General features: G+C 41.4%; 1 protein-coding gene across 1 annotated transcript in view; it reads left to right on the top strand.

Moving 5' to 3' along the window:
- Nucleotides 1–18,049, top strand: part of afg1lb (AFG1 like ATPase b) — a 31,004-nt gene extending 12,955 nt beyond the window's left edge. The window contains exons 7-13 of the mRNA XM_085372132.1: nucleotides 4,384–4,442; nucleotides 11,608–11,690; nucleotides 12,386–12,456; nucleotides 13,320–13,420; nucleotides 14,268–14,408; nucleotides 17,467–17,574; nucleotides 17,903–18,049. Of these exons, the coding sequence (XP_085228258.1) occupies nucleotides 4,384–4,442; nucleotides 11,608–11,690; nucleotides 12,386–12,456; nucleotides 13,320–13,420; nucleotides 14,268–14,408; nucleotides 17,467–17,574; nucleotides 17,903–18,049 (710 nt within the window). The remainder of the gene's footprint in view (nucleotides 1–4,383; nucleotides 4,443–11,607; nucleotides 11,691–12,385; nucleotides 12,457–13,319; nucleotides 13,421–14,267; nucleotides 14,409–17,466; nucleotides 17,575–17,902) is intronic.
- Nucleotides 18,050–21,556: the final 3,507 nt, after the last annotated feature.

Here is a 21,556-nt window from a genome sequence, read left to right as displayed (position 1 = left end):
TGCAGAAATGGTGCTCACTCTGTTTCACTCTGTGCAGGCAAACCATCAGAAAATCAGCAGTTCCTGAAATATTCACCATACGAAACTCAAAATCACTTTCCTTCCCCTTTCTGATGCATCTAATGTTTGAACTTCAGCAGGTCGATTAGACTCTATATGCCTCTATATGCCTGAGTTTCTTCCCTGTGATTGAATAATTAACAAATCTGCATTAACAAAAGGTTGAATAGGTGTACCTAAAGTTGCCAGTGAGGGTACTTACAACCATAGATTACTTTATTTTGACCACAATTGTCTTCAAAATACTTTTCTCCTGCAAGAATTGAACCAGCTGCGTCCTGTTTACGGCAATTGACCAAAAAAACACCTCACCTCTCCCACCTAGACATGACGCCATCTTTTAACAGGCTTTGATGTTGCATTTACTGCCCGCAGAGCAAGGATGGAGAAGGAATTAGCAAGTGATCAACGTGGAGATAAATGCATGATGTGCTATCTAAGGTCTTCATCGTCTTTGGGTACATGTAATGTCGATGTCTCAAAGCCTTGAGTGGGTACGGAGTGAATGGCAACAAGGTGGCTCTCATAGACAAAGATGCGCGTCTCTGATATTTACTAGCTATTAAGAACAAAGCCCCAAACCAGGGAAACTTGATAGAGAGGCTACTTGGTATTAATTACATGGTTAATGGAACTCTAAAAGCCATAGGAGACAACTAGACATGAAAGGCATGCATTTTCTGTGTTCATTGATGTGGAGATGCTAGTATCAAAAAGCCCTAGACATGCTTGGAGGGGGAATTCAGAGATAGGTTTGTGCTAGAACGTTCAGTGTTTTGTTGTTTGATGGGGGTTTAATGCAGCTGAAGAGGGATGGAGGGATAAATGGTGTCTTTTTTTTTTTTTTTAGATTGGGGGGCATTATAGTTGATAGCATGCAGTTTACATTAGCCCATTTAATTCCACTGATCGCAAATGTTTTTAATTATTAGGCTCTATTGAATTATGTATTAATCCAGTTCCAGTAAAGTGTGCAGTGGCACATGTCTCCTCACTCATTAGCAGTGCTGCTCTGGCCTTGTAAATGGTAAATGGCCTGTATTTTTATAGCGCTTTACTAGTTCCTAAGGACCCCAAAGCGCTTTACACATCCAGTCATCCACCCATTCACACACCGGTGATGGCAAGCTACATTGTAGCCACAGCCGCCCTGGGGCGCACTGACAGAGGCGAGGCTGCCGAACCCTCTGACCACCACCAGTAGGCAACGGGTGAAGTGTCTTGCCCAAGAACACAACGACTGAGACTGTCCAAGGTGGGGCTCGAACCGGCAACCTTCCAATTACAAGGCGAACTCCCAACTCTTGAGCCACGATCGCCTTGTCACCTGCCGACGCACTACTTTGTTTCCTGTTCTGTGTTGACTGGGCTGACACTGTTGAGTCTACATACGCTAGCTTAGCAGTAGCTTAACTCACTAGACTTCAGCAACTTGAAGTAACAGCAAATGCAACTCAGTGCCTCTTATTATGTTACACTTATAGTGTGTACAAAGCTAGCAATAGAACACCAGAAAAACAAATGATCTATTCCCATATACAAGTGTAAAGTATATGGGAATTTGCTTTACACTTGACAAAGGGCATTAAATATGGAGCTTCAGGAGTGAAGGCGCGCATATGATGCTAGGAATAGGGTGAGATGGAGGCAGGGGATCCGCTATAGAGATCGAAAGAAGAAGAAGATTACAAAAATGGACTAATGGTTTTAGGTTCCATATTTTGAAGCCTCAGTGTTTGCATTTTGGCCGTAGTCATTTTAAGTTTCTGTTTGTTTGTTCGGGTCAGTGCTGAGAAACAGACTAACAAAGCACATCATAGAATTCAGGTCCCAAAGTCAAACAAACACTGCAGCGTGACTGAGAGTTCAAAACTGTCTAAATTCCTTCATCTTTAATAAAATGATCAGCTGCTCCTTTACCAGGTGTAACAACTAAGTTTAGCATCCAGGCATCCATGAAAACAGAATTTATTAAATTTAACAGAGTTAGAGGTTAGCAGGAAGTTAGCGCACTAGTTTTCACCTAAACATACATAGCATGTTCTGACTGAGAGATTTCTAAAAAATTCAAACGTACAGCTCTGCTATCTCTTCCAACATAAATGAAGACAGAAAACTAAACAGCAGTGACTTTTGTAGGGTTACTGAAGTTGGACTAGCTGGTATATAATGATGTGCTACTAATCCCTAGCAACACAGCTATGATAGCATACCATAAACACAGTGGCTGGAGGATGAACGCTAACTTTTTTCCACTTGATAAAAGTTAACGTGAGGATTCCCGATGGTTAGGGACAAATGCAATCGCATGGCAGGATGCTGTAAATGGACCAAACTTCAGTCAGGAGAACAACTGAGATAATCCATCCACAATACGAGGTTAGTCATTAATATGCTGCAACAACATGGGAATAGAGCAGCTGCCAGAGAATTCAACATTAATGAATCAATGATACGGAAGGGAAGGAAGCAAGAAGAATGAGTTGAGTAAAGTTTGACTTATCTGTCTGTTTTGTGTCACTTAATGCACCTTATAATCCGGTGCACCTTATGTATGAAAACAGACCCGTTCATCAACAGTACACCTCATAATCTGGCGCCTTATAGTCCAAAAAATATGGCATTTATTTTTTAAAAGTCAAGCCAAACTTTTAGAAGGGTTGTGTGAAAAATTAAGAACATCTGTACTGTTTCTACAGGAATTAGGGTAGGGTAACTAGCGGCCAGGTGCTACTAATCAAATGTAGTTGATTAACTGATCATCAGTGTGAGCATCTGCCAAAGTGAGCGTCTGCCAGAGTTTTGGCAGTTTGCTAGTATGGAGCATTCAGGTGTGTGTTAATACAGTGCAGAAAGAAAGATATCAGCAGTGATCTTAAAGAAGCAATTGCTGTTGCTGCCCTTTACTGTGGGAAGAATTATAAAGCCATTTCCAAACAATTTGAAGTTTATTATTCTACACTAAGGAAGATTCTTCAAACTGCGCATACCTCAGAAAAACTGCAAGCTCCATATCTCAGACTCTACAGGTTAGCATGTTAAATGTTGAAGTCCAGGAGAGTACAGTTAGAAAAAAACTGAACAAGTATGACTTGTTTGGAAGGGTTACCTGAAGAAAAGAGCATGGCAGCACAGCTTTTGTTTCCAGAGTTGCACAAACCACAAGACTTCTAGAAAAAGTCCTTTGGAGAGACTTGACCATAGTGGAAATGCTTGACCATATTGCACAGCACATTTTATGAAGTCCAAACACAACATACCAGCACAAACACCTCATAACAACTGTCAAGCACGGCAGGAGAAGGGTGTTTTGCAGCCACATGATCTGGGAACAGTCATGAACTCTTCTGTATACCAAAGTATTTTAGAGTCACATGTGAGAAATGTGTTTCCGTAACAAGAAATGATCTCAAGCACAGCAGCAAATCTAAAACAGATTGATTATTTTCTAATTTTCAGCCAATGTGTTTCAAAGGCCCAGTCGAAGTCCACATCTCAACCTGATTTAAATGCTGTGGTTGGACCTTAAGAGAGCTGTACATAAACAAATGCCCCCCCAAAACGTAACAATTACTAACACAATTACTGCAGTGAATGTTTAGTTTTTCACACACTGCTTCTGCATCGTGGGTTAGTTTTTGTTAAGTAAATAATGACATGTGTAATACATCACGAGTTTTATGTATTTACCTCATTTTAGGACATTCTACAAGGACTAGATTTGCACCAATAAAGGAAGAAAAATGTACGTCCCAAAACACTGAACTCTCTTTCATAAACCTTTGGCATATTCCAGTCTCACAGGGCACAGTCCATTACAGTATAGAAGTTATTAAGCAAAGGTTATTTTTGTGTCAGGTCCTACTGTAGTAAGCTTAAGTCCAAACATCAACAACGGCCACTTGTTTGCATTTGCAGCTGGAGAGAGCTTGAGCCTCGCTGTGTGTGTGTCTTTGTCCCTGTTTGTGTGTGAATCCCTATCTGTTTTATCTGTCTATCAGGGATGCTACTTCAGATGTAATTTGTTCCAGCCGAGCTAATTGAAACCTCTATTCAGCGAGCTGCTGTGGACATTGTCCGTGCTGAAAAGGCGACAGTCCTTTCTCTGGCCACCATTGTTTGGGAATGTAATGAATTTTATGTTGCTGCCGCTGCCGGTAGAGAAATCCATTTTTCTCCCCTGGTCCCAGTCCTTTTGTCGTGCCTCCCCACCCATCCTTCAGTTCATCAATAGCCACTTTATCTGCCAATCTGTGGCGAGGGGATGACATTATTAGAAGGCTAAACAGCAGCTCTAATACAGGCCCTCCCTTCCTCTTTCAGATCTGTACAAAAACGGACTTCAGAGGGACACCTTCCTACCTTTCATCGATGTGCTGAAGGTAGAGACAAAGTCATCCCTCTCTCTTGTCTTTCTAATTTATTCAGTTGTTTATCTCGCGCGCGCACGCACACACACATACACGGACACACACTTGCATGTATGCCTCTGTGTCCGTCTTTTTGCAAGTTGCTCTTAGTGGTTTGATGTTTTCTGCTTCATGGATGCTTCACACAGTGTCACAAAGCTGTCTTTGATCATACCAGGGCACACTGAAAGACTCGCAGAGAGCGATGGAAAAGAGTGTGAGTGGGTACAGGTAATGTGAATGGGAGAGTGGGAGATGGGTGGACTAGCTGTGACTGACCCAGGCTGCTTGCATTTCAAAAGTAGAGGGGGGTGGTGGGCGGGGGGTGGAGCGGAGAACAGGAGCGATGTGACGGTTAGCATTTCTAGCGAAAAATCTACTTTGCAATTTAAGCAGGTAGCACCATTATCCTGCCTGCATCCCAGATGATCATTGATGTGTTTGGAGTGATCGTGATCATAAATAATTGCATATTAATTTGTTGTCATGCATTTTGCAACAGAGGAGGGCAGCATTCTTGCGCCTTTTATTGGTATTTTGTCTGAATAGTAAAGGCAAGCGTTGACACTGCTGCAATTTTTTTGGGCAAGATAGCAAGTGAAAGTAAGCAGCTTAGCGTTATTAAGAATTTAAAACTGAGAACCCCTCCTCTGACACTAAACGTACAGGATAAACTCATAATTGAACAATATGAAGTCCTGTAAGTATGAGGCACCTGAGCTGTGCAACCTTCCAGTTTCATATAATCACATTGATGCAAACCACTTGCACTGCCATCGTTTCGTTATGTAGGACGGCCAATAATTAATAATAAGTTCTAATTTACCAAAACTAAGAGTTTCCTTAATGCCCCAGGTTGACCACGCTGACTTTATTAGGGATTCCCTATAGAATATCTTGTTATATATTATGACCTTTAGTTTGAAAGCAGACATTTTTTACACACACACAGTCACATAAGCAGTGCTCGGCTAAGGTCTGGCTTAGGCACACTCCTGTTATGAAGTAGTAGATAAATGCTCTCTTGTGAGTGCGCTGAAAATCGCCACTCATACTGCTACTTGAATTTTGTGGCTTTTTGAATGAAATTGTTGTTAAATTCTCATTATTATTCGGCATGCCTCATTTACTTTTAATAGGAACTTTTACACAGGATTATACATATACAATAGTAAACGCCTTATTATTGACTTTTGGTTTATTTTTGAAAACAAATGCATTCGTTTTTGTTCATACTATGATGGGGATTTTGTTAAAGAAATACAATACATGATATAGAACATAGTCACTCAGATTAATTTAGGCTTGGTTATTTATGAAATGACTTAACATGGCATTGCCTCTGAATATATTCAGGTATCACAGTATTTTTAACCCTAAAACTCCGATTTAGCTCTGATATAATAAATAATCTGTTGCATTACAAATGCTAAAGTGAATATGTGTGCAAAATACAGGCAATCTAACCTGACCAGAGTTATCAAACCACTGTAACATTAAACACACGCACATTTGAAGTCAAACCCACTAAAAGTTGCATAGAGTCTTGGACTCACCCTGCACCCCACCTGCTAACCCAGCAGCAGCAGCACCCTTGCCCTCTCTAATCCACCCTCATCAAGGTCCTGAATGCCTGCTGTCCCTCTCTGCCCCGTACTGGCTCCTCTCTTTCAGGATACCATGTTTTCCTTTGTGAGGCCATCTGGTTGGAGGGTTTGGGGGTGTTTTTCAGGTGGGGTGCTATGGATTCTCTATAGTGATCTGTCCTGTAAAGTTAAAGCTTGCTAACTAGCTGACCCTTAATAGATTGAATGAATGCTCGCAGGGAGCAGCCGCTGACTCGGCGCAGATCGTCTCCGCATATGCATGCCAGCGTGTGTTTCTATGGTGAGTGCAGGAGAGAAAAGAGGGTGTTAACATACAAAAATAGCCTCTGACCTCCTCCCCTCATCACCTGAGCCGGAGTGGTAAGGGTTAATCCGCCACTTTTGTCCGCCTCGGATGATGTCTTTATCTAACTGTTGACTTCTGATTAGTTGGGTCACCTTTCCTTCTGCAGCTCCCGATCTTCCACAATCATCCAGTTTTATATTTAAAAAATGATTTAATGACTTGCAACGCACGGGCTACATACAACTTCATTTAATCCAGAAGACGCTGTTTATTTTTTTATTGTTCATCATTTAGTTTGTTTGCTATTTTTCATCCACACAGTCGTTTGTAATTTCTCGTCCTTTGTAGCATCTCTGTAGACTCCATTTATGAGTCTATTCAGTTGTTCCGGCGTCTTTTTCTTTGCAGCCGCTGCAAAGCTCGTAGTTTCGTGAAATACAGGGTTTGGGTTTTTTTTCTTTCTTTTTTTTAATGGATGCTGCCAGTATTGTAACGAAGACACTCTTTCTCTCTCTGGCAAACTGTCCTCGCTCTCCACTCCACTTTTCATTGCCCATCCTCTCTCTCCACCCCTCTATCCCCACTCTTTATTCTATCACTATCCTGTTCTGCCCGCTGGCTTTACTCACCCAAGGTCAGGTCTCTGTATTTTGGTAGCAGAATAGTGACTTTATTTTCCCTCCACTTGTTCGATTGCAGTTGCGCACAAAGCTGCCGAGGGGAGAAAAACATGACAACAACCCTGAGGCAACTTTGAGTATCTCTGAGTTTCTATCTGTTTTTAACCCTTCTTTTGATCCACTTTTCATCTCTTTTTTTTGTGTCACTGTCAATACTGGCTCTGTGCTGAGCAGTTGGTGATGAGAAAAAATGAAATATATAAATCAAAACAGAATGACAAAGAGAGAAAGGGAAAAACTGAAGAATGAGAGGGACGTGGTCCTCCACTGAAGACCTTGGTAAGAAGGACCGTGTGTGAAGAGCTGGAAGAGTTCAAATCAAATAGATTTTGATATTTGATGACAGTCATTGTCTTTTAAAATATTTAATGGCAGCATGCTTCGAGGGCAAAGCTCACTTCTTTCATATCAGTGTCTCTCGCTGTCTGTTCTGAAACCTGAACAAGGGGTGATAGGACAAATCGATTTCTTTTAAGCACAAAGAATCAGACCAGGATCCTAATTGTTACCTAAATTTTAATTATGGCAGTTACCTTGGTTCCGTTTGGGCAAATGATGTTTTCCTGTTTTCTATCAGAGTGTTCAGATGTCAGATGTGTAATAGTAAGCGTGTACAAATATAGAAATGTCTCTTAATTCGACTTTCATGGGGTGCGGTTTTGCCTTTGCTAGTCACAGTACAGACAACCAGGAAATCAGGGAAAACAGTAGAAGTCAAGCCACCCCGGAAGTGACATAAAGTCAAGCTCCTCTCCCAGTAGATCAGCTGATCTCAGTGGGAGCCCACATCATCTGGCAAACTGACTAAACTGACTAAAGTCACATGTGCAAACCATGTTCACCCTACCTATCTGAATCACTGTGACATCTTTATTCACTGATGCCTGCTCTGTCGTCTTCTTGCTGCTTTCAAAACCCACAGGAGGAGGTCCCAGAACAGAACTGTACCACCAAATATAAGTGACCACACATGGAAATAACAATTTTTGGCTACAGTGATCCTAACAGAAATTCTATTCTGAGACTAACTTTATGTATATTACTGACATCAATACCCTTTTGAATGTCAGATTTGAATTATTTGCATCCATTTTAATACACCAGATAATTAGTTATTCACTAATCAGTATCTTTATAGGCAGCAGACTAAGACAGAACACAATCTAACTCGAGACCGAGGTGCTGGGGAGAATTAACTTATATGTAAAAAATTTTTTTTACAAAGTCAGCGGTACAAAATCTCAGATGGATGGGGGTAGTACGGACAGGTTTTCACAGTGCACAGAACAAGAAAGATGAAGTCTCTTATTTAATTTTGCTGATTCCTTTTTAATTGTGCACATAAAGTCCTGCAGGTTTAAAAGACTGCAATGCTACATTGTTGAAGTCTTCTTGTAAAGGTCTTGCAGGTTTATACTATACAAGATGATCAGAGAGCAATTTTTGTAATAAACTGTGTGGAGCCCATGTTTTGCTCGCGTCTGTCACGATCAACAAATGGAGCCTCTGTTGGCCAGGTGCAGGTAGCACACACTGCCCGAGTTACCGTTTTGGTTCAGTCCTGGGCCAACGAAACTCGATGGGTTGAGAGCGGGGGGTCCGGTGGGGTCCTGGATCACAAAAGATGGGGCCTCCAACTCAAACGATGTTTCCCCAAGAGGAGCAGCCGAGGCAGGAGGAGGTTGTGAGAACGACCCTGCAGAACAATCCATCGCCGGCCCAAGGCAGTCACACTTTAAGGGAATAGATCATTAGGTGTAATTAGGGTGTTCACATTGTCACGTACCCCCCCAGACGGCCCAAGAATGAATAAAATCACCAGATACACCCCCAGCCGGCTCGCATGCGTGCACGCACACACACTAACTAAGCAGCTCCCTAGTTAGAGAAAACACTTTGATGTCAGAAGAGTCGTCCAGAACTTGCCAGCATAAAGGCACTGTTTTAAGCTCTCCCCCCCCCCCCGCCACACACACACACACACACACACACATCTCTCTCCCTCTCTCTCGACCCCTCTGTCCCTGCCACCTCCCACTTTTTCTTTTTTTTTCCTGTCCCTCCACACAAGGCTGTAAGACACACACGGATGAATGAACGACAACCTTTCCCCTCCTCCCCTCACCCCCCTCCAACCCCCGTCTCTTTTTCAGCCTTCCCACCCTGCATTTCTTTGAGGCCTGGTCAATTCTCCAGGCCAAACAAAAAAAAAAAAAAAGCATCAAATGTTTTCTGCTGCTGGGTAATGAGGGAGTGGACCTCATCAGGGCCCAATAGTCAGCTATCCTTGGCTTTTGTTGCAGCTCAATGGCACCGCGCTCTTTGAAAAACTCAAAAGCAACTTTTTGAGGAGTAAAGGATAGAGAAAGATATGTCATGGAGGGAGCGGGCACAGAGGGGAGTGGAGGGAGCAGGGGGGTAAAAAAAAAAAAAAGCCACTCTGTTTTTATGCTAAACGGCTGTCCAGTGAGAGCAGTGGACAGCTTGGACAATGACATGATTGGAGCTACATGTGTTTGGATGACTTTCTTCCAAAGAGTCTCTGATTCTCATGTCTGTCATCTCTCTCTCTTGTGTCTGAGCCGGTGAATGCATCTGTGCGAGCAGGGGAACTCTTAATTTGCTGCTTTTCTTTGAATCAGCGAAACGTTTGCCAGGTTTTTACACCACTAGTTTAAAAAGCTAATATTGTTGCCTGATGGTAATAAACCTTAGGGCTGCACTTCTTTTCTTTTTATGGTTTAATCTGTCATGTGTCTTAATAATGATTAAAATAACAAAAACTGCAGATTGGAGTTTCCTTTAAGTTAATTAACAAGACAAAATCTAAAGAGGTGATTATTTAGAAAATAGAAAATACTACAAAATTCCATTAGAAAAACTTCAAAGTATTGCAAATGGATAAATTAATCAAATTGTGAGCCTTTAAAATTACTAAATAAAAAAAATCTAAAGACTGCACACTTGTGACCAACAAATTTGTTACAACCTAAATATTTTCTCAACTTGCAGCACGAGCGCATTTTTATCATTTTTCCTTAAAATAAATGATCACCTCTTCTATCCGTCCACCTGACGAAAGAAAAAAAAAAGCTGTTACTCCACTATTTGTACATCGCCATTCGCCGATTAAACTGAAGGGACTGTTTAAGACGAGATTTAAAAGTTGCAAAGTAGACTGACTACATTTGCGAGAGGAGGTTGTCGGTGGCGGCGTCGGGGTGCGGGGAGGCTGCAAAACCACAATGTGTAGGCGGATAAAAATCTTAGAGGAGTGAGAACTTGACAATCCCCTCAAGATGGATAATCAAGTAATGACCCGCGAGGCCTCAGCCTCATCTGATTATAAATAACCAATGGAATCATCATCACTGATTGTGTTTCCATTCCTCCTTCTTTTCCCCTCTCGTATTTGCACCTCGCTCCTCCGTCAAGGAACGCAACAACCGCCTTTACCGTTGGTACGTTAGAGACGAGGTTCATAAAGGGAGGGAGTTGAAGATGGCAGGAGAAAAGACAAAGTGAGATACTAATGATGTGGCGGCAATAGTGACAAGTTTTTTTTTCCTACTTTTTTTTTTCTTTTCTGGAGGGACTATTTACCCGTTGGTGGGGTCACAGTAGGTTGATGAAATGACACCTCCCTTTTGTGCGTGGGGGAGGGCGAGTTTGTCAGGTTGTTATTAAGCCTGATTCAGCCAATTGGCTCAGAGTGGGAACCCCGTTTGTGTGAGCGGACACGGAGATAAAAAGTTGACAGCAGAGAAGAATAGAGTATTTCCGTCCCCTTGCTTTGTGATGATTACTAATTATCCTGCAGCTTAAGGAGGCCAGTGGCAGAAATTCACTGATTTCATAATTTACTGGAGCTGTCGCTGAATACTCAGTCAGCCGATGATGGCTTGGATGGGATGATATGCAGTTCCTCTCTTTTCTTTGATAGAATAGTGGAGATGATGATTATAGTTTGTGCTGTACTCCCTGACATGAATCTTGTTGACGTTTTACTCTATGTGGAAAAGTTTGAACCCTGCATCGCAGGTTCACCCCTGCTGTAACGCACTTGAATAGCTGCAGAACAATGGATCGGCTCGGCAAACCGAGAACAGCTGACACAAAATCCCAAAGCTGTCGGAGGATAGGAGATAAGATGCCGGCTGCCTTCTGCGATGCCTTGTTATTTAATTTAATACTTTTTAGGGTTGTTCTGTATCCATTTTAGTGTGAAAGAAGTGAAGACACAAAGCTCTGATTGTCCATTTTACAGGGTTGCCATATTAACAATGCATCATCAAGACAAATCAAGCTGTCACAATGATTTAAACCTGAAGAAGTGCAATATGTTTTAGCATTTCTATCAGCAATCACCAATATGAAAATCAGAGTCGTCAGTCACACAGGAGGTCCTGCTGCTGTAAATGCTCACGGGCTCAATGAAGCTGATGCTAAAAGTTGTCTCTAAATTAGTCATTTACATAAAATTATGGGGCAAAAAGAGCACAAATAACAATGTGTGTGTGTGTGTGTGTGTGTGTGTGTGTGTGTGTGTGTGTGTGTATAAACAGGAATACTGCCACACCGTCTGCTTAGACACAGGGATTGACTACAGGAAGCTTGGCGAGGCTGCAGCAGGGAAACTTTACTACCTGTAAGACACACAAACACGCACACACAAGCACACTACCTCTCTGCTTCCCTCTTTATAGTCCTCCTCAGCCCAGAGTTTGTGCGGAGGCTGGGTTGAGTTGACATTAACCTGCATTAAACACACACACACGCACACAAACACAGGAAATGCTTGTGCACATCATGTAGTTTGGGCAGAAAGAAAAGGCAAACAGATGAATAAATGAGGGAGATGCAGGCTGGGAGGTTTATAAAGACCTGCATTACCTTGAGAGATCCATGAAAAGAATAAAAAGAGGAATCAATAGAATATGAGAAAAGGGCAGAGCTTTAAAAGCTAGTTTTCTATTTTCCTTGTTACATATGCGCTGTTAGGAACTCGCGCACGCAGGCAAACAAGTGCTTTCGTCTTTTCACTGTATGTAAATAGAGTACATCACACCCTTTTACCTGGAGTTAAAACACAAGCACACGCAGACACGAACACACACACTTCACAATCTCATTTCGACGTGTATTCACAGGCTAATGCTTGTGTTTACAGCCTAACATCCTGTTTTTTACCGATGGAGTGAAAAGCCAAGTACCCCTCTCCCCTGCTCTCCTTGCTGCCACCGTTTGATGTGGCCACTTCAGCATTATTAATTTCATATCCTATTATTTCCTTTCTGTTTCGTTGCCTGTGTGTGCGCGCGCTGGTGCATGTGTGTTGTGCAGCACAGGGGAGCCTGGTGCAGAGGCCTTCTTGGATGCACTGTTTGAAGAGCTCTCATTAAGACAAAAGAGTGGTAAGGGCATTTAAGGAAGACAATGCATTTTAGAAAAATTGATTATGTTTTACTTTTTTTCTGTGACACAAGGACACGTCAAAATTACACATTTTGTAATATTTATATATATGAAAGATAAAAGAAAATACCAAAATCAACAGTGTTGATAACAATTAGACAAATCATCAATTTCTACCTTAATTTGTCTCACATTTATCCTTTCTTAGTATTTAAGGCTCAAAAATAGATTTTAATTTTTTATTTTATTGTTGTTGTCTTTTTAAATTCCCGAAACAGCTGGGGATTTTGAAGACCATGACTTTTCAATCATACAGGATTATCTAGTGTATCTGCTGAAGGTTTTTTTAAATGCTAATTTTCATGTCACCCAAGCCCACGAGACGGCTCACTCACCTACTTTAAATAGTTCTGTTACAACAATAGAAGTCTGTGGCACAGAGAAATAACATTTATCAGGGTTAAACTGCATAGATAATACAATTGTACTTTTTTTGGGCTATTTGTGATGCTTTACATGTCATTTTTTTATATGTTATAATTCAACAGGAAAAAACAAAAGCTGCACAATTCTAAATTAAAAACAAACTCTAGACTTGAACTTAGATTTTCAAAATTACTGGGCCTTAAAGGGGTTTTTTTTTGTAACACTGTGAAATTTTAGGATTTAATTGTATAGTAAATAGTTTTTTAGTAGTAAACAGTATTTTTCATTATGTTTTCTTTTATTTTGTCTTATATTAGAGGTTAAAAGATCAAAAATCGTGAGTGTGTAGTAAAGCAAATTTCATAAATATACTACCTTTTAACCTAACTACATGTATATACTGTAGCCATTGTACATTGTGTGTGTGTTTCCATAGCTACAGGTCCCCGGGTGCTCTCAGTGCTGGGTAGAGATGTGACTCTAGAAAAGACCTGCGGAACCGTTGCTGACTGTACTTTTGATGAGCTGTGCGGCAGAGTGAGCATTGTTACGATTAATTTGTCATTATTGTGCAACAAAACAGGCTGATACATAACGACACTTAACATCTTTTGGCCACATAAAACTTAGAGTAAAACAAGGAGTGTTTTAAGGTAAGCTTTTCTTGGTTTTTAGCTTTAACACCACAGTTACTCGCTATACAGATAGAGAACAAATTAGAACTGCTTGATGGCATTTAAAACAGCCTGAGACCTCTAACCAAAGTCAAACCACATCCTTTTTCTTGTTCTTTTTTTTTTCTACTGAGACACACAAAATCCACTCATTACTAATCAAAACTGCTCAAATTCGAAGCACTTCTCTTGTCCCTGTATTACCTCTATGCTCTGTTTATTGTCCGGGCCTTTGAACTGGATGAGGTATTTTCTGCTCAATGTCAAAAAGAAAGTCTATTGACATTTTTTATGATTAGTTGTGCCCACTGCACCTGAAAAAGGAAGTGTGTAGCGTGTGCAAAGTCTCAACCCTGATGGACAGCGGTGAGTTTTAGAAGGCATGTGAGCTTCAAGGCTTCCTCTGGCATATGTTGGCGAGTCCTCATTAATTTTAAGAGCAATCAGCCTGAATGGCAAAGAACCAAGGACGAGGACAAAAATTACAACAGCTAGAACCTTTTTGCACAAGGTGCCCTCACTTCACAGTTGTCATTTTTTCAGGCCATGTGTGCAGAGTGCAGAAATTCACAGTGCCTGTACCCATTTATGGAGCAGATGTGCACATGTGCAAAGCTGAAATCTTTGATGTGTTCTTTTGTGGTGTGCTGTCTGTTTGAAGCTCGGGTCTGACTTTGTTTCAGTATCTCACATGCTCTGTCGTTCTCCAGGCTTTGGGTGCCAGCGATTACCTGGAGATGGCGCGGCTCTTCGACACAGTATTGATCCGCCGCGTTCCCGTGCTGACGCTGTCGATGAAGGATCAGGCCAGACGCTTTACCACCCTCATAGACAACTTCTATGACAAAAAGGTGAAAACAAAAAAAAAGAATGAAAGGCATGGATTCTATTACACTCATGTGTTACCGAAGGATTTCTAATGCAGCTTTTCTGCCTTTATTTACAACTTTTAGAAATCTTCCTACATTACATCCATAAAAGTGTTGGATGTGTTCGACATCTCAGTTCAAAACCAAGAGTGTGTAATATAAAATACTCGACTCTTGGCTTCCAACAAGATATATATATACACTAAAAAAAGTTTGGACACACCTTCTCATTTAATGTTTTTTCTTATTTTCATGACTATTTACATTGTAGATTCTCACTGAAGGCATGAAACCTATGAATTACCACATATAGAATTATGTAGTAAACAAAAAAAGTCTGAAATAACTCAGAACATGTTTTATATTTTAGATTCTTCAAAACAGCCACCCTTTGCTTTGATTACAACTTTGCACACTCTTGGCATTTTCTCGATGAGCTTCATGAGGTAGTCACCTGAAATGGTTTTCCAACAGTCCAGAGCTCCACTCCATCATTCTCCTTCTTGGTCAAATAGCCCTTACACAGCCCGGAGGTGTACTGATTTCCACTGGTCTAATTTCCATTCCTTGTGTTTCTTGGCCCAAACAAATCTCTTCTCCTGATTGCTTTTCCTTAGTAGTGTCTTCTTGGCAGCTATTTGACCATAAAGGCCTGATGCACACAGTCTCCTCTGAACAGTTGATGTAGAGATGTGTTTGCTACTGGAACTCTGTGTGCCATTTATCTGGGCTCTAATCCGAGGTGCTGCTACCTTGCGATTTCTGAGGCTGGTGACTCAAATAAATTCATCCTCAGAAATTGGCTCACATCCTCATGTGAGCCAATTTCATCGTAGTGCTTGATGGTTTGTGCGACTGCACTTGGGGGCACGTTCAGAGTTTTAGCAATTTTTTGGATAGACTTACCTTCAATTCTTAAAGTAATGATGGACTGTCATTTCTCTTTATTTAGCTGATTGGTTCTTGCCATAATATTAATTCTAACGGTTGTCAAATAGGGTTGTCAGCTGTGTACCAACCTGACTTCTGCACAACAAAACTGATGGTCCAAACCCCATTAAGAAGGCATGAAATTCCACAAATGAACCCTGATAAGGTACAACTGTGAAGTGAAAACCATTTCAGGTGACTACATCATGAAGCTCACTGAGAGAAGACCAAGGGTTTGTAGCGCTGTCAACAAATAAAGGGTGGCTACTCTGAGGAATCTAAAATATAAAACATATTTAGTTTATAGTTATTTATCTTTTTTTCTTTGCTACATAATTCCATATATCTTGTTTCATGTATTTGACATCTTCAGTATGTATCTACAATTTACAAAGTAGTAAAAATTAAGTAAAACCATTAAATGAGAAGGAGGAGGAGCATTAGAGCTTCCACAGAGTTTTCTCCACCTGGGTGCACCTACATCTCTAGGCAGCTGTGTTGTTGACATGCTGCTAAAGGCCATCATACTCCACCTTTTGACAGTGGTCCAGCCTGACTCTCTGAAGCTTTGGATGTTTAATCGTGGTACGATTATGAGCATCCTGAACACTGAAAGGCAGCCTTGGCAGAATCTGTCCAGAGCTCTGGATAAATATGAATATGTTGTGGTGATCTTTGGTGATATATGAATGCTACTGAAGCCGTATATCAAGGGCAACCCTACTGCCCCAATCCTTTCCTGGAGAAAGGGGTCTTGGGATGCCTTGTGATGTCATGTTGCTACGTCACTCTCCCGGCTTGATAAATTGAATGAGGTGTCAACCATGGAGCTAGTCATGCCTCCATGTATATGCTCCCTTGGGTCACTGCAGTCTTGCGCCCTGACAGGTTGTGTTGGATGTTAGCATTGGTGCTGCTCTATGGAGGTTTCATGTTTAGCCTGTTGCCCTGTGATGAAAGGTGAGTCTTGCTTGTGACATTTTCCACAGTGGGTTTCCATGTCATCCAGTTTCCATGTGAACCATCAGACGTGCTTTGTATTATTCCTAATCATCCACAAACATCTCTTTTCACTCTCTTTGTTGGCCTTGGATCAGAAATTTGGAACTCCTTCGTAGCTGAACAGAATTTGCATTACACTCTCCTGACAGTCTTGCTAATGGACATACACATCCAAGTACCTGTCACTTTTATCCTGTTCAGGCAGACTTCTGTAAGCCACAGTCAGTGGGCTCTCTTGCTTCAGGCCGATTCTTGCCTTTCTTTTGCTCGCAGTCCAGGGCAATGAATGGAATCAGCAGCTGGAGTCCTACCCAGACACACAGAGAAGCGTGTTGGTTTTTTTTATTTTTTTTTATGTAAGAGTCTTCTTTGTTTGCTGGCTACAGGTAGGAAATTTTTACTTTACCAGCTTTTGGTGCCACATCATCTTTTGGTACAGTGAAAGTGATTAAAGCCCAGCTAATGACCTGGTAATGGAAATATATACACCAATACAGGTACCTGTGATAGGCCAACATCATCATTAGGATTATTATGGGCAATAAATATATCAGTCAGGCTCCAGTAGGGCTACTATCACACTCACACGGTTTTTCATTTGTTTGATTGGGGGTTTTTTGCAAAATACTCTATTCAGCACTGAAAAAAGTATTTACTACAAGGGCTAAACCCCTCAACACTGTGCCAGCCTCATAACAGGTAACTTAATACTCACTGATTTGTTACCTTTTAACCCCATATTATATTCGATTTAATTTTAGTTATGTAGCACCAAGTCACAACAACAATCACCTAAAGGCGCTTTAAATTGTAAGGTAAAGACCCTACAGTGACACAGAGAAAACCCCAACAAAGAGTCGACCCCCTGTGAGCAAGCACTTTGTGACAGTGGGAAGGAAAAACTCTTAACAGGAAGAAACCTTGGGATTGTGAATGAGAGCACTTTTATCACATCAATGAGACAATAACACGTCCCACAATAACATTTAAATCCAATAATTCAAGACAGGGAATGAATGTGTGAGTAAGCTACCAGTAAACAGACACTCAGCCCTTAATGTTATAGACAGTAACTCCCACATCGCTCTTTCTTGCCCCCTTGTCCAAGGTGAGGGTGGTGCTGCTGGCAGACGCTCCTTTGGACCGGCTCTTTGTCCACACTGGAGGAGATGATGAGAGGGACCGACAGCTCCTGGATGACCTAGGCCTCAGTGAGGTAAGGTCACATCTCTGTTATTTATCCCGTTGAATCGGATATCACTATTATTTTCTTTTTTTCGTTTAATAACAAACTTGCTTGTTGCTGCTATTGAAGTTGTGTCCTCAATTTCTCTGTTTTAGGGAAGAATTCACTAAGATCTAGATCCTTTTTACAGAAATGCAGTATTCACTTTCACGTATTTACACACAGATGTACAGGCTGGAGATTAAATCGATGACTCTATGCTCATTAGCCCGATGATTTAATCTTTCTCCCCTGCTGCATAAACATTTCTCTTTTGAGTATACAAGTTGCCAACTCTGGTGTCGATTCGTCTATTCAGGAGGCAGCAGAGCGACTTACCCTCTTCACAGCCGAGGAAGAGATCTTTGCCTTCCAGAGGACAATCTCTAGACTGATGGAGATGCAGACGGAGGCATACTGGCTGGAGGGAGACCGCAATCGCAGAAAGACCCACAGTGAAACTTAGCGCCTGTTCCTAACTGTCATGATAATTATCTACCTCGGCACAGCACAGAGCCTCTAAGCACTAACACTGCATAGGAGATGTATTCAGTTAAGCAGAAGTAGAAAAGACCAAGTCTGTTTTGGGAAACCAAAATCATCTTTTTCTTCTTCAGAGAAATCAATATTTAACAAGGCAAAACAAAGCATAGTACCTGTGTGTGTGTTGTACTTTTTTTCTGCCTGGTCCTTTTTTGTGACATGCACTATCTCCCCATTGAAAACGATTTGTTTTAAATAATATGAAAACCTCTCTAACATGAGTAAACCACAGGCAAACGGGCGCTCACTTTAGAGAGGAGGGAAGTGTGTTTCACTGCAGTTGGTTACTGCCCTCTAGTGGGTGGATGTGAAAAGGGCAAGGTGTTTTCAAGCTGTCCATTTGAGCACTGATGTTGATTTAGGATATGCTTGCTATTATTCAATATACTTAATGTATTTTATTTTAAGGAACTTCTGCCATTTTTGTAAGCTTTCTATGAAATCGGAGAGAAAATAAAGTTGACTTTGTCTCGCAATAATATTTGTTTTATTTGTGCACTTTTTGAATAGATCTTTAAATTTCTCTGTAAGGTTTTTATGACATTTGAGCCAAATTGATGATTTGAAGCAACTTAGAGCCCATATTTCAACATGACAACAGGATTAAGAGGACTATATAGTATATAGAGAGTGTGTATATATAGATACCATCCACTTCATCAGTTAAACTTTGGAATTGCAAGTCCTTTCAGAGTTTCCTTAATTCTTTGTGGCATAGATTCAACAAGATACTGGAAGCATTCCTCTGAGATTTTGGTCCATATTGATATGATAGCATCACACAGTTACTGCAGATTTATCAGCTACACATCCATGATGCAAATCTCCCATTCCACCACATCACAAAGGTGTTCTGTTGGTTCTGGTGACTGTGGACATTTGAGTACAGTGGCCTCATTGTCATGTTCAAAAAACCAGTTCGAGATGATTTGAGCTTTGTGACATGATGTGTTATCCTGCTGGAAGCAACCATCAGTACACTGTGGCCCTGAAAGGATGGACACAGTCAGCAGCAATACTCACTTAGGCTGTGGTGGTTAAAAGATACTCTGTTGGTACTGAAAGGCCCAAAGTATGCCAAGAAAAAATCCCCCACACCATTACATCATCACCAGGCTGCTGAACTATTGATACGAGGTTAGGATGGATATATATGCTTTTATGTTGTTTATATCTGTGAAGGTTCTCAGTCATCCAGGTCATCGTAGTCAAAGGAGCTTGCAAAGAAAAGCGTCTGGACTTCTTTAAGTTGCTTGAAGTCGTTTCACCTCTCATCTGAGAAGCTTCTTCAGTTCTAAGGTCAAATGGTGGGGAGTCCCAGATTTAAACCTAGTGGGAGTATCCCCCCAAAGAGGGACAAAAGGACCCCCTGATGATCCTCTAATCGCCTGAGCCAAGGTGTGAAAAAGGGTGTGGGTCCCAATCAGCCAGGGTTTCGGGTGAGTTCATTATGAAACCTGGCCCCACCTTATCATGCGAATTCCTGAGGTCAGATGGCCCAGGATGTGAGTGGGCGTTAAGGTGTCTGGGGCGGGATCTCAAAACTGGATTATAGATGGCAGACAGTTGGTGTCGTAAACCACCGCCTCTGTTCAAAGATGGTCGCTCACAGTGGACATAGATGGCTTCTTTCACTCCTCTTTCAAACCATCTGTCCTCTCTGTCCAAAATTTGAACATTGGCATCCTCGAAAGAGTGTCCTTTATCCTTAAGATGCAGATGGACTGCTGAGTCTTGCCCTGTGGAGGTGGCTCTTCTATGTTGTGCCATACGCTTGTGAAGTGGCTGTTTGGCTCCCCACCATTTGACCTTAGAACTGAAGAAGCTTCTTGGATGAGAGGTGAAACGTCTTCAAGCAACTTAAAGAAGTCCAGACGCTTTTCTTTGCAAGCTCGTTTGACTATGTTGTTTATACTTAATTCCTACCACCCAAATGTTGGATATCAAGACCCATTAGACCAGACGACAGTTTTCCAGTGTCATGTTGTCCAACACCTAGTGAACTCGGGTGAATTGAAGCCCCATTTTCCTTTTTTTTTTGGCTGACTGGAGAGGCACCCAGTGTGGAATTCTGCTGCTGTAACCCATCTGCTTCAAGGTTTGACGTGCTGTACAGTCAGAGATGCTCCTCTGCATACTTTAGTTGTAACAAGCAGTCATTTAAGCAGTCTGGCCCTTCGCTTCTGACCTGTAGCATCAACAGCGCATTTACGCTGGAAAAACTGCCACTCGCTGAATTTTTTTTTTTTTATTGGTGGAAACCTAGAGATGGTTGCGTGGAAAAATCTCAGTTGTTCAGTTATTTCTGAAATACTCCGACTGGCTCATCATCTGGCACCAACAACCATGGCACTTTCAAACTAACTTAAATCACCTTTTTTCCTGATTCTGATCCACAATTCGAGCACCAGATCATCTTGACAATGCCTAATTGTTTTGGGTTGATGCCATGTGATTGGCTGATTATATATTTGCAGTAACAAGGAGCTGAGCAGGTGTACCTAACAACTTGATCAGTAAGTTTGCGCATATCTAATTTGTGGTTATTAAAATATAAATATGTTTCTTGTATATCATCTATATTTTCGTGTAAATTCAAAGTCAGTTTGAACTTTAACTGTGTTATCCATATTCGTTTGCACTTCCCTCATTTGAGCCTGTAGGAGGCGGCAGAGGGCTTAACATTTAAGGATAAGGTCATCACAGTGCACCGCTCCATCACAGACAAACCCACTCTGACTACAGATTACATTATCTAAACCAAGACCGTTATGTAACATAGTTTGTTTATACGAAGTGTCCATCCAGCCAGTATCATGGAACAAGTAGCTTACAAAAACACTGAGGTAAATGTATAATCTCATTAGATTTAAGCGCACACACCTACACACACATACACACGATGTGGGTGCGTGTACACACATCATGTGTGCAATCATTAAAATGTGCTTGAGTGGGTAGTAAAGGATGCAAGTCCACCCACCATACAACTTTCAATTAAAGTTTGGGATTTGTTTTTTTTAAAACGATCTCCACCCACGGGGAGGCCCCTAATCCAATCAGACCATTATGCCATTTGGGGTAAACATCTGACATAAACAGAGAAGGCCGCCCTTGCTTTGTGATTGTCTTAATTGGATGATTTACGCTGGCTTAGAGGGATGTTTGTCGTCTCAGCCTGCCTGGATTCTAGATACCCCATGCTGACATAGGGAAGACTAAAACAGTTCACCTTTTGACTCCTATCCACCGTCATATCATCCATTCGCTTATCAGGCTGCTGCCTAAAACTGTCCTGATAATGTTGTGATTTCACCTGGACGAAAGAAGAGGAGTTAAAATTCAGATGCTTTTTAATTTGTGTGTGTTGACAATCCTGGATTTACAAGCTTCAGAAGGGGCATGTAGGGTGAAGCTGACTTATCTTGGA

This window comes from Diplotaxodon limnothrissa, linkage group LG15, assembly GCF_057381915.1.
Source record: "Diplotaxodon limnothrissa isolate DT_005_m linkage group LG15, D_limnothrissa_male_GT1.1, whole genome shotgun sequence".
Taxonomy (NCBI): Eukaryota; Metazoa; Chordata; class Actinopteri; order Cichliformes; family Cichlidae; genus Diplotaxodon; species Diplotaxodon limnothrissa.
Note: the sequence above shows the minus strand (reverse complement) of the source record. Positions and strands in the feature narration are given on the sequence as shown.